A 14924-nucleotide genomic window follows, 5' to 3' on the forward strand; every position below is an offset into this window, starting at 1 on the left:
AAAATTACACAGGGACCGGACAGTTTCACATAATCACAGTCTGGATGAGGATTTCAAAAAAATATTTTTATTTAGGAAGGAAGCATTTTTCCCCTCATAATACACAGTTATTAGCTGAAAGCATTTGTTGCAGTAAATATATAGAGTATTTAAAATATATTTTAAGTATTTTAAGTACAATTGAAAATAAAGAAAGAAGCAATCAAATTAATTCTAATTTTACCATATTAGACAGAGAAAGTTATCATCATAAACTTAAGGGTCCTCATTATTATTAGGTGCAAATACAAGTCAAAGCAGAACAATTTATAAGTTCAATGTCAATTGTTCCTAATCCAATGTACAGTGTACAAATCAGATATGACAAACAACATTTTTTGAAATGTATAATCAAAGAATTCAAAGGTAATTGTATGTCTAAACATACAACAAAGTGTAGGCACTAAGGAGTGAAACCATCAAAATGATCAAGGAACCACACAGGCCTGGTGCCCTGGACACTTGCACTTTTTCTGGGATCAGTATGTCTGAAGGGGGACAAGACATGGTTCAGTGCATGGTAAAGTTGCAAAAAAATTAAATAAATATGGATTAAATCTTACAGAAATTTGACATAAGTAAAAAAAGCATTAAGGTTATTAAATTTAACGTTTACCTGAGCTCCGTTCAGACCAAACCAGAGGACCCAGGGATATGGAAACGCTGTCATGGAAGTCGAGAGACCTGCCCTCTCTCCGCCGGTGTCCAGAAGAACAGTTCTAAAGATTGAAAATGGATGTGATGAGTTTTTTACAGTCTTCAACAGTGTCTTACAGCATACGCACAGACTACTTCACTCTAGATGGCGATATAATGCCAAAAACAGATTTTCAGTCTTCTGAAGGAACCAGAACAATCTGACACACGATTAGTGCACACTAAACTCACCGTTGAGCAGCGATTGCTTGACAGAAGGCAAAGGTGAACAGCACAGTGCAGGTAAAGCTTAGTGGAGTTTGCAGTGAAGATAAACATCCTGAAGGAGAAACGGCTGGATGTCGAGACGCCGTTCTGCAGCAGCTCCACTGTGTCGTCATGTGGATTGGGACACCTGAGAATATCAATAATGATAAATTCTTTCTTTTGGAGACAGTCAATACAGTGTGATCTCCTGTAAAACATCACATGTTTGCATTCCATGTTCAAAAATTTAATACTTTCCTTTAGTCCTGAAAAACTGAAAGACATGTGACATGTAATGTAATCCTAAAGGTGATATGATTATTATTTATTCAGTAAAAATTTTACAATGAGTAAAGGCTAAGCTTAAAAGAATTTTTTTAAATCCCTGCTTTACTCTGAAAGGATGAGATCCCAGCGGAGGCTGTAATCAGGATCATTCACAGGTGTAGCCCAACACGTGTCCATCACCAGGGCAAACTGGCGGCTGTCGACCCCCTCAACACGAACTTCCACATGCATCTCCTGGTTGAGCTCTGCATCCACACGACCAGTGAAGGGCCGGGTAAACTCATCATCCTCATATGGAATCATCCGGACCAGATATCTGCCTTCACCAGCGGGAAGAGTCTTGTTCACAATGCTGATGAAATAATGGATAGATCTGTGTTAAAACTATTATGTTTATGGATAAAATTATGTTTAAAATAGATATGCTTAGTTTTGAGAATATAACCATATATTTACTTTTTAAATGTATTTATTCTTCTGCTAAAAGGATTAGTTCACCGAAAAAGATTTGGAATATAGTTCAGGAGATATATGGACCTTTTTATTTTATTTTATTATTTTATTTTTTTACCTTTCTTAAGCTTGAAATTCCCCATGGGGATTAACTGCATTGAAAGATATGACCAGGAAAATGTGTGTGTTCCTTGGAACAAATATTAACAAACAAAATTTCTGTTTTTAGTGAACTACGCCTTTTAAAAAATAGTGCTGTTTGACTCGCACCTCTCCAGTGGGTTGATTTCCACATTCATGGAAAGTGTTTGTGATTGAGGATAAGCACAGCTGAAAGAAAGCTTCAGGATTTTCTCTCTGCTGATGATGAGATCTTCTGACCTCGGTGTCCCCAGAATAAAGTTATTATAGATGAAGTGGGTGCTGTTAGCCTGTGGACAACAAAGAAAACATTTGTAATTTAGTCTAAACTGAATTCAAAGTATATATATATATATATATATATAAAGCTAAAAGGTTTCATCAGTCAAGTAAAATTATGATGGGTTACGTATTAATGGTGGAGAAGTTCCAGTTTCTTTTGTGGCATGGTGTTGTGTAAACTTCCCCTCTGAATCTCTTTGAGACTTTGAGAAGTCTTTAGGGAGGTCTGTTTGGGACCTTCCTTTGGTTGTTACAGATTGATTATTCAGTATCCTTACAGACCTTTCTACAGACTTCTCAAAGTCTCATAGAGATTCCCCAAGAGGGCAAACTATTCTGGTTATATCAGGCACAGGCACTACAAATATTTAGATTGTGTATTGAATAGATTATACATATTTAAACCTACCATAAGATTTGTACCACAGATGTGTTCATCGTTATCAAAATGGAATTCCACTCTGCCATTCCGGACCGTTCCTTTGCAGCTGGGATCATTGAGGTGTAAGACATCAGCTGGAAAACCAGCCTCAAAGAGCTGACAGCGAGACACAGATATGGAGCCAGAGCTGCTTTCACAGGTTTCTGAGAACTCTGAGTTGAAAAAAAAAAGAGGCAAAAGATTGTCAGAATTATATATATATAAAAGGTAACAAATTACGTTTTTTTTTTTTTTTTTGAATGATACGAACCAAAAGAGTTAGGTTGTGGTCTGGGTTGGTCATCGTTACATAAACAGCCGTAAACACCATTTTTCTTCCCACACCATTCATCCTCAGAGCAGTTGAGTTCAGAACAGCGATCTCTCACATCTAAGAGGAAAAGCACAGATAGATGAAATACAACACAAAGACACTGAGTCATGTTAACAGGATTGTAAGGACTGATTTTCCTGCTAAGACAAAGCTCACCCTGCAATAAAGCCATAAAACGCACCCTGGACAAAAGATAACAAAGACAGAGCACAGGACAGACCTGCATTATTGAGTGTGACTTAGCCTGTCCAAACTTTTCTTCTTCCTTATCTCTGCATCCCCCTCTCCTCCTCTTCTCGCGAGTCAAGTCACCAAAAGTTCACTAAGAATGTCTATATCACATATGATGTATCTTATGAATCTATTGTTTTTCCTTTTCATGTTTGGTATCATTTTAAATGTTTAAGTGCGATTGGTAAAATGGTCTTAATTTCATTGCAGTCATTGGTTTAATGAGAAAGATTGAGACCTTAGGAGAATCCTGTTCTCCTCTCTGGGTGATGTCTCTTCAAGATATCTCAAGAAACCAGGTGCTACCCCCTGGGGTACATGAATTGACCCAAAACAACTCTAAACAATATGTGTATAACCCTTTTGTTCTGGTCTGGGTATTTAAGGCGAGGTGACAGAGCAATCTTTGGGACCCTTTACCAGGATCATCCCCCATACAGTGTTTTCCTGTTGGAAAGCACTCACACATCACTGTGTGTCTCTGTCAGGAATGCATTGCTTACTTTCAGAGTCATCTTTGAGTAAATGATGCCATGTATTTATTAGTTCTGAACTGGCTTTTAATCATTTATTTGTGTAATTGGCATGATACATTTTTACCTGACAAATAAATGTTACATCTTGATTTATTCTGACGTTTTCTGAAATCATTATTTTAGTAGATTGTGAGGAGGCTGGCGCTACCGCAGCTCTGTGTCCAGGATTGGTCAAACTAAAGGCTCATATGAACGGAGCAGTAGGCACGTCATCTGAAGACCTTTTGATTTCTGCCTATCTCTGACTTGGCAAGTTGTACGGAAGTGGCTAAATAAACTACACTTTTTTTGTATGAGTGAGCAGTAGGCAACCGACTTAAGAGGTATTAGCAAACCCTGCACCCTCTGACCAAGATCAGACTGGTGAGGCTGTGTCCGGGAGATCCACGTAAACCCGGGGCGTGTGACTCTGTGCGGCATCGGGTCCCTTAATGAATTAATAATTGAAAGTATGGGATACTCAGAATAATCAAAGATCTAAATTAATTCATAATCAATATTTATGACTATTTTCTAATCAGAAACACAATCTAAATTTTATTATCATTGAAATTGGAGTAAGATTAAGCGTAGAGCTAAAGTAATATTGAAACTAAATTCCAATAAATTAAGTGAATTTGACTGGAGCGCTGAAAAGACATGCACGCATTATTCCTTCGCCCACCATTGGATTCCGTCGTTGGGCCAATGGATGGTCCTTACAGAAACAGAGCTTAACATTCTAGTCCCCTGAATGATTATTGCTCTTTATTCCTCAAGGTATTTTTCTCTAGTGAATTAAATGGGTCATTTTATTTTTAATAATTTTCCCATTGAGATCCAAAAAAGATGGTGATAGTCAGGGTTTTTCACATTCATTTTCCATCCACCTGGCCATAAGAATTAAATTGCTGGGGGGCTGTTACTTTACCTTTAAGATTTCCATATAAATGTTCTCAAAGTTCTCTGCATGTGAAATGTGTAGCAACGAATACTTTGAACCCAGTCTAAGTCTGCCTAATGGCCTCTTTCTCTAAAGGTTAGCTCTTAGTTTAGTTCAGCTGCCTACATTTTTAGTAACACTGGTGACAAAAAAATCTGTGCTGAAAAGTGATTTTGACTTACCACACCGGAGACCTGAGCGCCATTCTGGGATCTGTGTCTCCAAGATGGCACAAGCTGTCTCATAGGCCTCAACAGCTGAACATAGCATGCCATTGGCACGTGTGTAGAGACACAGATCATACACACAAGAGTAGAAGTAAGGTGCCGGGTCAACATGAAGATGGCAGTTCTGGAAGGGGCCAGTGGTGTTGGTGATAATACTACAGAGATCAGAATACCTCTGCCTGTGTGGACACTCATCAACATTACCGGTCTGGTCTCTGGCACCACAGCTGAAGAATACAAGGAAACTTCAGGTCAGTTGCCTATACTATTTCATCATTTGGATAAAGAAAGGGTTTACAGGTGAACAACAAACATAATTTCCTATTCATGAATATTTTAAACTAAAGCAGTGCTTCTCAACTTGTTATGGCATTACATTGGAAATAGAGTGGTGACTCAACAAAATATTAAAAGCAAACAAAAGTAAAGAAGTTTAACATTAAACAAATTGAACATTAGCATGAAATCAACATTTGGAGGCCAATCTCTCACTCTCTCTCTATTTTGGTTTCTCCCACTCAAGGGTTGGCAGAGCGGAGTCATCCACAGAGTTATTCAGCACAGCATTTACACCGGATACATAATCCTTTAAAAGTCCTTAACTGATGTTACCCTGAACGGCACTGAGAGTGCAGTAGCTTGTGTAACCTTAGTGGTTGGGACACTCAGACTTTATTGGAAATATAGTGCATCCAACTGACCTAACCTGCAAGCCATTGGAAACCCTCCCTGACACAAGGAAAGCATGCAAAACCCATACAGAAAGGCTTCTTTGTTCAGCCGGAACATGAGCCAGTCAATAATAAACCATTTAATGCATTTATGCAAATACATTTATGCAGTGTTTCATTCTGTCACTCCATTTACTTTTCTGCATTTGCTAGACTCTTTTATACAAAGTGAGTGTATTGCATTCAATAAATTGTATCAGTTCATGTATTCTCTGGGAATCAAACCCATGGTCTTGTCTTGACAGTGCCTTGCCATTTTCCCTGTCCAACACTCTATCAAAACAAACCTGAGACTCATTTTTGTCACAAATTTAAAGTCTTGCGGTTCTTACCCTGGAATGCTGGTGTCTGATTTCCAGCTGTGGCCAAAGGAAACGTCATCAGAAGCGAGTTCTCCACTGGGCAGCACTTTGTCATCCGCAGGATTACCATTGAAATTTCCACACATTCCACATAGAGATCCAGAGAATCTTTCACTCACTCTGACTAGAAGGCTGCTATGTCCATCAAAATGGACAATGAATTCATTAAATGCATTTAGAATTACAAATCCCTGATCCTCATGTACCTCTACAAGATCATTGATTTGATAAGCCAGTGTGTCAATAGCATTTCCATCAACCTGTAGGAGAATCAGAAAATTTCAACATGAGAAAAGAGAAATAAAGTGAAATATGTATTTACATTGGCATCAATTAAAGTGTAACTTACCTTTACTCTCCTGTTCTGGCCAATACTGATGTGCATATGTTGTTCATGCTGAGACAACCAAACATCCACTGCAGACACAAATGACACCACCATGTTCCCCCGGTGCCTGTTGGTGGCCACCACACGGAACTGCAGATCACTGTCCGTAACATTACCACAGGTCTGGGCAATCTCATACGAACACGTGCCCTGGTAAGATTAACACAATACACTTACCTCCGGTTTCACAGACAAAGCTTAAGCCTAGTCCCAGACTAAATGCATGTTTGAGCTGTTTTAACTGAAAGCAACTTGCACTGACATTTCATAAAATATGTCAGTGTCATTGTTTTGACTCAAGATACACACATTAATGTTTTTTTTTCTAAGGCAAGTTTATAAAAGCTACTTAAATGTCCTAATTAAACTAAAGCCTAATTCTGGTTTAATCTAAGCCTTGTCTGTGAAACCAGGCCATAGTCTTCATTGTTTATTTCACTTTCCTTCCATAAATATCTTGCAAGACATTGCATACATTCATAAATATATGAATATTCTTCGATGTATTAAATCCATTTAAAATCCAACCCTGTTTAGATATTCTAAAACCAATAACCATCCTTAGAATAACCTTTTTTTTGTTTGATTTGTCTACTGGGACACAAAACAACAGTTAAGGTAATTGTCTGCAAAAAACAGCAGTTTACCAGTTTATACCTGAAAGTGGGCCACAGCCCCATCAAAGGTGATGTAGTGGGGGTCGCCCCAGACTGTGCATGTGGACATTGGACTGAAGCAGTCACGACGTCCATTTCTGACCGCACACTCCATGGCCGCTGGGCAGAAAGATGCAGTGCAGCGTAGATCATTTGGAGCAAAACACTGACAGCGTTGGGAGCATGTTGAATCCCAGAACTGGTCACCAATCTACAAAATCAACAATGACAACAAACTTTACATTTCCATAACATAATATCAGTGAGTATTTTTACAAAAATAAATAAATCATGGTATCACCATGTAGTTTTTAGGAGTGAATGTAAACGCAAGTATTATGATGATACCATCTTTGTACCATGGCAATACCACAGTTGTTTGAGCTGATGTATGTTGCCCTTATCCATTGTCCTGTATGATAAGTCTTAACATAAAAACATGATGTTTTAATCCTCACATGATAGTAGAATCCATCATATAAGCAGCCACATTGTTCCACTGGTACACAGAGTCCTCCACTCCTCACAAATCCCTCATCACAGAAACAACCTTCTGAGCATGTGTGTTCACAACTAGCATCGATGCTGCTGGCGCACGTGTGGCCACAGTCTGTTCCACACACCTCATAATGACTGTTTGGGATGTTTGATGAGCAGTCCATGACTGGCAATGTAACAACAAAAGTATTTATATGAAACATAAATGCTATTAATATATATGCACAACATTAAATATTTGAGATTAAATTAAAACACATTTTTTTCATGAATTCATTTAGCAGATGCTTTAATCCAAAGCAATTTACAAATGAGAACAATAGAAGAAGTTAAACTAATAATAGGACAATAAATTAAAATGTAGTTTAAGGGGCCATTCACATATAGCGTCTTTTGTGCGCTCAAATTGGTTATTTCAAATGTATTTCAAATGTCATAATGGAAGTGATGCGGTTGCGACGCGCATGTGGTGCGGCGCACTCGTTTTTTCCTGGGATAAAATCATCTCAACTTTTCAGAATGCCACAAGCGCACCGCGGGTCATGTGACTAGAACCAACCAATCAGCTTCACCCTTTCCATAACAACATTGAAAGCTGGTGAATTCTCTCATTGGTTTTTACGTTTTTGAAGGATGGAGTGCACCCAAACACCACAGGTTTTTTTCTCTTCTCCATAAATAAATCTTGTAGCAGAGCTACAGCGTTTTTCAGTGATGGAAATCCATTACTAAACTCCCTGGTCGTTGTGGAGAGCGCAGTTCATGGTTTCATAGCAACGACAGACACCACGGGAGCGCAAGCGATTTGGAAACACTTTCCACGGTTTCTTAGACGCGATATGTGAATGGCCCCTATTTGCACTGGTCTTTTTACAAACTGTATCTCAGCCACATCTCCAGTCACTTACCACACAATGCAAGTTCTCTCCAGGGGTAGACCATGGCATTGACAGACTGACAAGCACTCACATAGGATTGGACAGAGCGACACAAAACTTCATTACTGTTCCCGGAGATGCACACATCAAACACACAGTTATCAAAATAGGCCTGCGGATCTACAGATCCATGGCAGAAGCTAAAGGGACCCTGAGTGTCTCTGATGATCCCACACAAGGCTTGAGTTGTGCTCTCATCTTGGCACAAAGGACAATGGTCCCCACAGCCATGATTGCATGACATGTCATCTTCAACCATCCATTCTGCCCCAAACTTATCTGCTGAAGGTGCCAGAGCACCTGAAGGAGTGAGGAAGTCATCCTCCGGGTGGCCATTAAAGTTACCACAGATGCCACACATAATTCCACTGTAGTCTGCTGGCACAACAATGTTGACCTCCCAGGAACCACCATAAACAACACTGAAACCAAAGTCAGTGGAGACATAGACAAACTGTCCTGTGGAGTAGACAGATACTCGACCAGAGTCAAGATAGACAGGGAGGTTTCTGATCTCTTCATCAACCTAATTGAAAAAAAGTTGAGCTTGTTAACCCAAACATTCTTATCAATAATTACAACAATGAAACAATTTAATTACAACAATGAAACAATTTAATTACAACAATTAAACAATTAAAGTTTTTCACGTATACTCAATGGCAAAATACTGTAAGTGGGACTTGCTTACCTTAACAGCAGAATAACCATTCATGTCCTGTGACATGTGCACAAGATGCCCAGAGACATTGACAAAAACTTCAACAGTTATTGACACAGGCCATCCATTCCATGCTTCATTTCTTGCTTCCACTTGGAAGTGTGGTAGTCCACGAGTATCATTACATACTGTGGCCAGCACATATCGGCATGTGCCTTGAAAGTCAAAGTAGGTTCTATCAAAGGAGATATAATGGGGATCTCCAGAAGCATAACAGCTACCATGTGGATGAGGATGGCAGGCATACTCCCCCTCCACCACACTGCAGATTTCTTGGTCACTGCAAGATGATGGTGTGCAACGGACATTACCAGTGATTCCATCACAGACACACTGGAACTGGCATTCTTCACCATGCCAGAACTGCTCTCCAGGCTGCCGATAGCGGCCATGATAGCGGCAGCCGCAACCAGTGGGGGGAACACAGCGATCTCCATCCAGCACTAGTCCATCATTGCACTGACATCCCCCCTGGCATGGCAGAGCGCACTGGAAGGGAAACGAGAGGCTAGGGCAGGACGCAGGACAGGATGTGCCACACAGTTCAAAATGGGTATTTGCTGGACAGTTGGGATCTAGGATAATTAAAACAAAACGGGATGGCAAAGGCAATGAATGATCAGAATTTTGAAGAAGATATATACTTTTTATTCTTTCACTTTATCTCTATCACTTTATAAAGATACTAACCACAGTGGGTAATACTCCTCCACTCTCCAACTGCAATGCCATTGTGTTGGCAGTGTAGTGTGTACCCTCGCAGGGCTTCACATAGAGCCTCCCTGGCACCCTCCGTCTGCTCCAGCATCTGAATGCAGTCTTCAATCCGCTGCCAAGGGTCTAGTGTTCTTCTGCACTCAGCAAATGGTCCATCGTTCATTGCCATGATGTTGCAGAGCTCACTGAACTCGCTTCTGTTCTGATAAAGTCCTGGTTCCCAAATGTCAGCTGGGTCCTCACAGTGGGCTGACAGGGATCCGTCACGCCAACTATCTGCAAATAGCTGGGAGTCATCCAGCAGGACACCATCTGGGCTGTAGAATTCATCATCAGTGTTTCCATTCAAGTTCCCACACAGACCTCCAAGTGTACCATTGTAAGTGGTTGGAGCCGTGATTCGGACAATGTGCGGCCAGTCAGCTCTAATGGTCACTCCAAAGTTTGTCTCCAACACGAAACCCCTCACACTACTGTGATAGATGTGGATCTGACTGGAGCCAACACTGATGGGAAGGCCAACCATCTGTCCATCCACCTGAGGAGAGTATACAAGTAAATTGATAGGTAACACTTTGCAATAAAGTTCTTTTTTACTGTTCATTTTTAGTTTGTTAGCTCAAGTGAATTAAATAATACTAACAGATAAAGCTTAAAATTTTAATAATTTTAGTACATGTTGAAATTAACATCACCTAAGATTCATACATTTTTTAGAAGTATTTTTCATTGTTAGTTCATGTTAACTAATGAATTAACTAATGTTACTGTTCTTAATACATGAAAAGAGAAAATTGATTTTTAGCTAACCTGTACATTGCTACCTTCTCCCAATTCAATGGAAACATGAGTTCCTCCTGCCTCAAAATTTAGGAACCTGGAAAAGTCTTGAAGGCCTCTGGGTACTTTCTCCACTGTCAAAACAAAGTATGGAAGTTGGGATGGCCCCATCACTCTTGCAAGGGTCAGTCCACAAGCTCCTGGGTATCTGAAAGTTTGTCCATCAAATGTATGGTATGAACCCAGGCCTTCAACCGAACAGGTAGCATAACTGATGGGTCGGCAGCCCCTCACACCATTATGGAGTCCACACACCTCTGCTGGACCACACTGGTGCTGATAGCAGACCATTGACCTTCTACTGCAAACACATTGTCTCCCACAGTCCTCGTCCAACACTACTGACTGTCCTTCAGAGTAATAGAAGCCCTCAAATGTGCAGCCACAGTTCACTTCAGGCACACATTGTCCAGCACTGAGGATGTACCCATCATCACAAATACAGCTCTCTTGATTGGGCAAGGGGCAGTATATTGGGGCAGCTGGGTTACTGCAAGTTGCAGGACAGCTTATTCCATTGGACTCAAAATGACTGTGCTCAGGGCATATGATTTCTGAAAATGGAGGCCAGAAATACAAATATGCATCAAACTCTGGATCTTTTACCTTGCACATATTTCAGTTACATTAAGCTGAATGCCAAATTTACTTATAATAAAAACATAAGGCACTTACCACAAAAGCCTGGCTGTCTCCACTGTCCAAGTTGTACACCCTGCTGTTGGCATTGAGCAGAATACACATTGAGAGCCTGGCACAGAATAGGCTGGTAACCTCCTCCTAAGCAAAGATCATAGACACAGTTCTCTATGTAGGTCTGTGGTGAAAACACAGAATGGCAAGATGCAAAAGGCCCCGAAACATCTCCCAGGATTCCACAGTGATTTGTGTCACTGTAAAGGCTCATTTCACTGCTGGTACAAACCGCACAAGCGAGACCTGTGCACCTGACATCATGGCATTCAGGATCTGTGTCCCCCTCTACCTTCCAAGAGTTGGCAAAGTCAACATCTGAGCTCAAGATCTCCCCAGAGACTGAACGGAAGTCATCTTCAGGATGTAGGTTATAGTTCCCACACAGACCACATGTGGCATTCTGGTAGTCATAAGGAACAGAGATGGTGACATAGCTATATGCATCATAGGTCACTAGGAGACCAAAATCTGTGCTGATGGCCAAGGAAAACCCTGACTGATAGACTTGGATGGATCCATTGTGGAGGGTGAATGGTGTTGCTAGAAAGGTCCCATTAACCTTGACAATGTTGACAAAAAAGAAATTAGGAAGATGGATGGATGGCTGAACTCAACTCAACACTACAGCAATACAGTGATTATTACCTTTGCCTCATAATAGTGATCTTTGACCAATTCAATTTCTTCATTATAGACAAATACTCTGACCATCCGAGTCCATGACACATGAGTACTACCCCGATGCTCATTTTTCCCCTCAATGCGATAGTACGGCAAACCATTTCCACAAGCCTAAACAATAATACAAATTCAAAATCAGTAAAGGACTGTACAATCTCTTCTACAATAAATAGAAAGTAAATAGAAAGTCATAGCAACATTACTAAAATGACTAACCTCTGACAGAACATATGTGCAGGTTCCTTGAAAGTGAAATATCTGATTGTCAAAGGTGTAGTAGTGAGGATCACCCGAGATGGTACATGTTTGTCTCTGAACGTTCTGACAAGAGTATTGGAAAGCAGCTGGACGACAAGCTTGGGAATAAGTACAGGACTCAAAGCTGCACTGGATGCCACTTCTGGTGCAGGAGCATCTCTGCTGACATGTGGAATCACTCCAGAAGGAGTCTCCCAGCTGCACTGGAAAACCTATAACAAAGAGTTTATTGATATAAACACCAAAAGTGTGTAATTACTGGAAGGCTTCACCTATGGCTCACTAGCATGATATCATTACATATCATTCATAGTCTAAGTCTAAGTCATTCATAGTCTTCCAGAAATTAGCAAAATATTTCATGCAATCAGAAAAGCAGTTTTACCATTAAATTGACAACCACGTGTTCCATGATCTGTTCTGAAGGCCCATCTGCCTGGCACATTGACATTGCTGCTGTATGGTAGGCTTGTGATGTCATTCTGGAGTGATCCAGTAATTGAGAAATGGTGACTTGAGTCGATGGTGTCATAACCAGCCTAATGATAAGGAAGACATTCAGATGTCTGATTATTTAGTCATAAAAAGTTCAATACATCATATCAATGTCATCTTGTGCCTACCTGTACATATCGTTGAGTTGGAGCGATTGCACCGTAGTTCATTACAACAAATGAGAGATGGCCATTTGAAATCAAAACCACTTGGAAAGATGTTTCCTTAAAAAAAGACAAATAATAATAATTTTTTTTTTTTTTGTGAAGCAAGAAGACGTGGTATACCGATTTTTCTTTTTAAATGGGCACATGACGATCTCCACGGTACCAAATTGTTCTACTTACTGTTCCTGAATTGTAGTAGTATGCAACTCTATCCCATGTCACAACAAAGACCCATGAAGCAGAGAAACTCAAGTCAGGGAAGTATTGGTTTATGTCTTGGGTCGCCTGTGTAAGGACACTGCCAGAGGTGTACTGTTGATATGAGATAACACCATTCCTACTGTTGTCAATATCTGTCCAGAATGGAGCAATGACGTCTTTGCCTCCATAAGCTGGGAACTGGTATGGAGAGTAGCTGTACCATGCCCCGTCAAAAGTCAAGTGTCCATTGTTGTTAACCTGAAATAGAAGAGGTCTGATTATCAGTTGCAGGATTCTTAAAAAAAGATGCTACATTGCTCGTAACAGTTATTTAAACTGCAGTGAATGGTAATTTTTTCCCATTTACTTTTTCTCAAAGAGTGCAATGTTTATATACAGGGGTGCACATAACTTTATTGGTCTGGTTTTCTAGGGAGCACCTGGTGGAGATGCTGCTGGGTACTCACACTTTACACGGCACACTTATCCTACAAGCTGTTGTCATCACTTTCCTCCTGACTGCTCTCCTCACTATCTTCTTTTCTCTCGAATATGGTAGATGATGATGATGTTTTTATTTTATTTTATTAACATTAATGACACAGACAACAGCAGGAACATTAGGCTGCTGTCACTTTAAGACCGAATACATGGACCGAATATACTGACACACATCCAGTTTCTTTCTCAACAGTCAACTTATGACATAATCGAGAGAATTCTTGTCCAGATGGGTTTTTTGACATTATTTTGTGTCTATGTATCTGTTCAAGCGCAAAAAAATGCGAAAGAGGAATCAATTTGGTTTCTGAGCACTGTCTGATGCATGTCTCTCTCTCTCTCTCTCTCTCGCTCGCTACGGGTGTGTGAGGCTGTGCGCTCAGATAACAATGTGCAAGTCCCGATTTTTTTCCTCTTCTTCCACTTTTTAATTGTTTGAATATGTAGATTGACAAGTTGCACCCCTAATAATTAATGAAAACACTTATCATAATGATTGCTATCTTACCAGAGATAGAGAAAAATCCTACTTCAGTAAGTAAACGTGTCCCTGTTCCCAAAAATGTTGGTACTCAAAAGTACTTCTTTTTACATTTTCTGATGCGCATTGTTTATTTTTACCACACATGCACCCCTGTTTATAGACATAGGTTATAGACACTCATAATCCAATATCCTCTCATATCAGATTGACTTACATAAATTTGGTTGTATGTTTGCCCAAAAAATATAAATGGCTGCTGGAGGTATATGACTGATGAACTCCCATCATCAATGCGTCCATTTACTGAGTCTCCAGTTCCAAATGGATAAAATCGGCTCGTAATATTGATGCCATTGTCTAAAAATAAAATAAAAAAACAGCATTGAAAATGTGCATCATTTCAATTTCATTTACCTTAGTGAATGATTATAATAATATTTGTATTCTCAGCATAATGAAATGCATATTATACATTATTGTGGCCATATATCAGCATGGCTGTGATTTCCAGTGGCCTTGTGCCTATGGCTGAATCCCTTTAATATGGCTCATAATATATTTGCCTATATGGCTTTATAAATTATTTTAAATTATTTACATGCATCACAAACACATAACATGGATCTGATTTTCTCATGCCAAACAAAAATCCTCCTGATTGAAAAATAATATATTATATTACCAGTCGTAGTGTCCATGGTTGTAGTTTCTGTTGTTGTAGTTTCGGTTGTGGTTGTCTCTGGCGTGACAGTAGTAGTGGTAGTGTTTATGTTGCTTGAATCTGAAATAAATTATTAATATTAAACAAAAAAA

At 39.8% G+C, this 14924-nt stretch overlaps 1 protein-coding gene across 1 annotated transcript; it reads right to left on the reverse strand.

Annotated features, from left to right (window-relative positions):
* Positions 1–359: 359 nt before the first annotated feature.
* LOC311305928 (alpha-tectorin-like) lies at positions 360–14872 on the reverse strand. The gene is made up of 24 exons (XM_084433963.1): positions 14794–14872; positions 14326–14468; positions 13106–13384; positions 12887–12982; positions 12649–12802; positions 12222–12475; positions 11970–12116; positions 11304–11883; positions 10599–11182; positions 9762–10326; positions 9042–9646; positions 8321–8876; positions 7373–7578; positions 6916–7125; positions 6220–6408; positions 5841–6130; positions 4733–5004; positions 2799–2918; positions 2516–2700; positions 1954–2114; positions 1337–1582; positions 928–1090; positions 656–758; positions 360–527 (listed from the first exon to the last, which is right to left on the reverse strand). Exons 1-24 carry the CDS (start codon positions 14807–14809, stop codon positions 418–420), a joined length of 6234 nt encoding a protein of 2077 aa, XP_084290089.1. The 5' UTR covers positions 14810–14872; the 3' UTR covers positions 360–417.
* Positions 14873–14924: the final 52 nt, after the last annotated feature.

This window comes from Rutilus rutilus, assembly GCF_951802725.1.
Source record: "Rutilus rutilus genome assembly, chromosome: 16".
Lineage (NCBI taxonomy): Eukaryota > Metazoa > Chordata > Actinopteri > Cypriniformes > Leuciscidae > Rutilus > Rutilus rutilus.

Excerpts from the sequence above, each read along its gene's own strand:
- LOC311305928 (XM_084433963.1), bottom strand. Across the intron at positions 12,803-12,886 it reads CAACTCAACGATATGTACAG|GCTGGTTATGACACCATCGA; the intron begins GTAGGCACAAGA and ends CCTTATCATTAG. Across the intron at positions 7,579-8,320 it reads GAGAGAACTTGCATTGTGTG|TCATGGACTGCTCATCAAAC; the intron begins GTAAGTGACTGG and ends TTACATTGCCAG.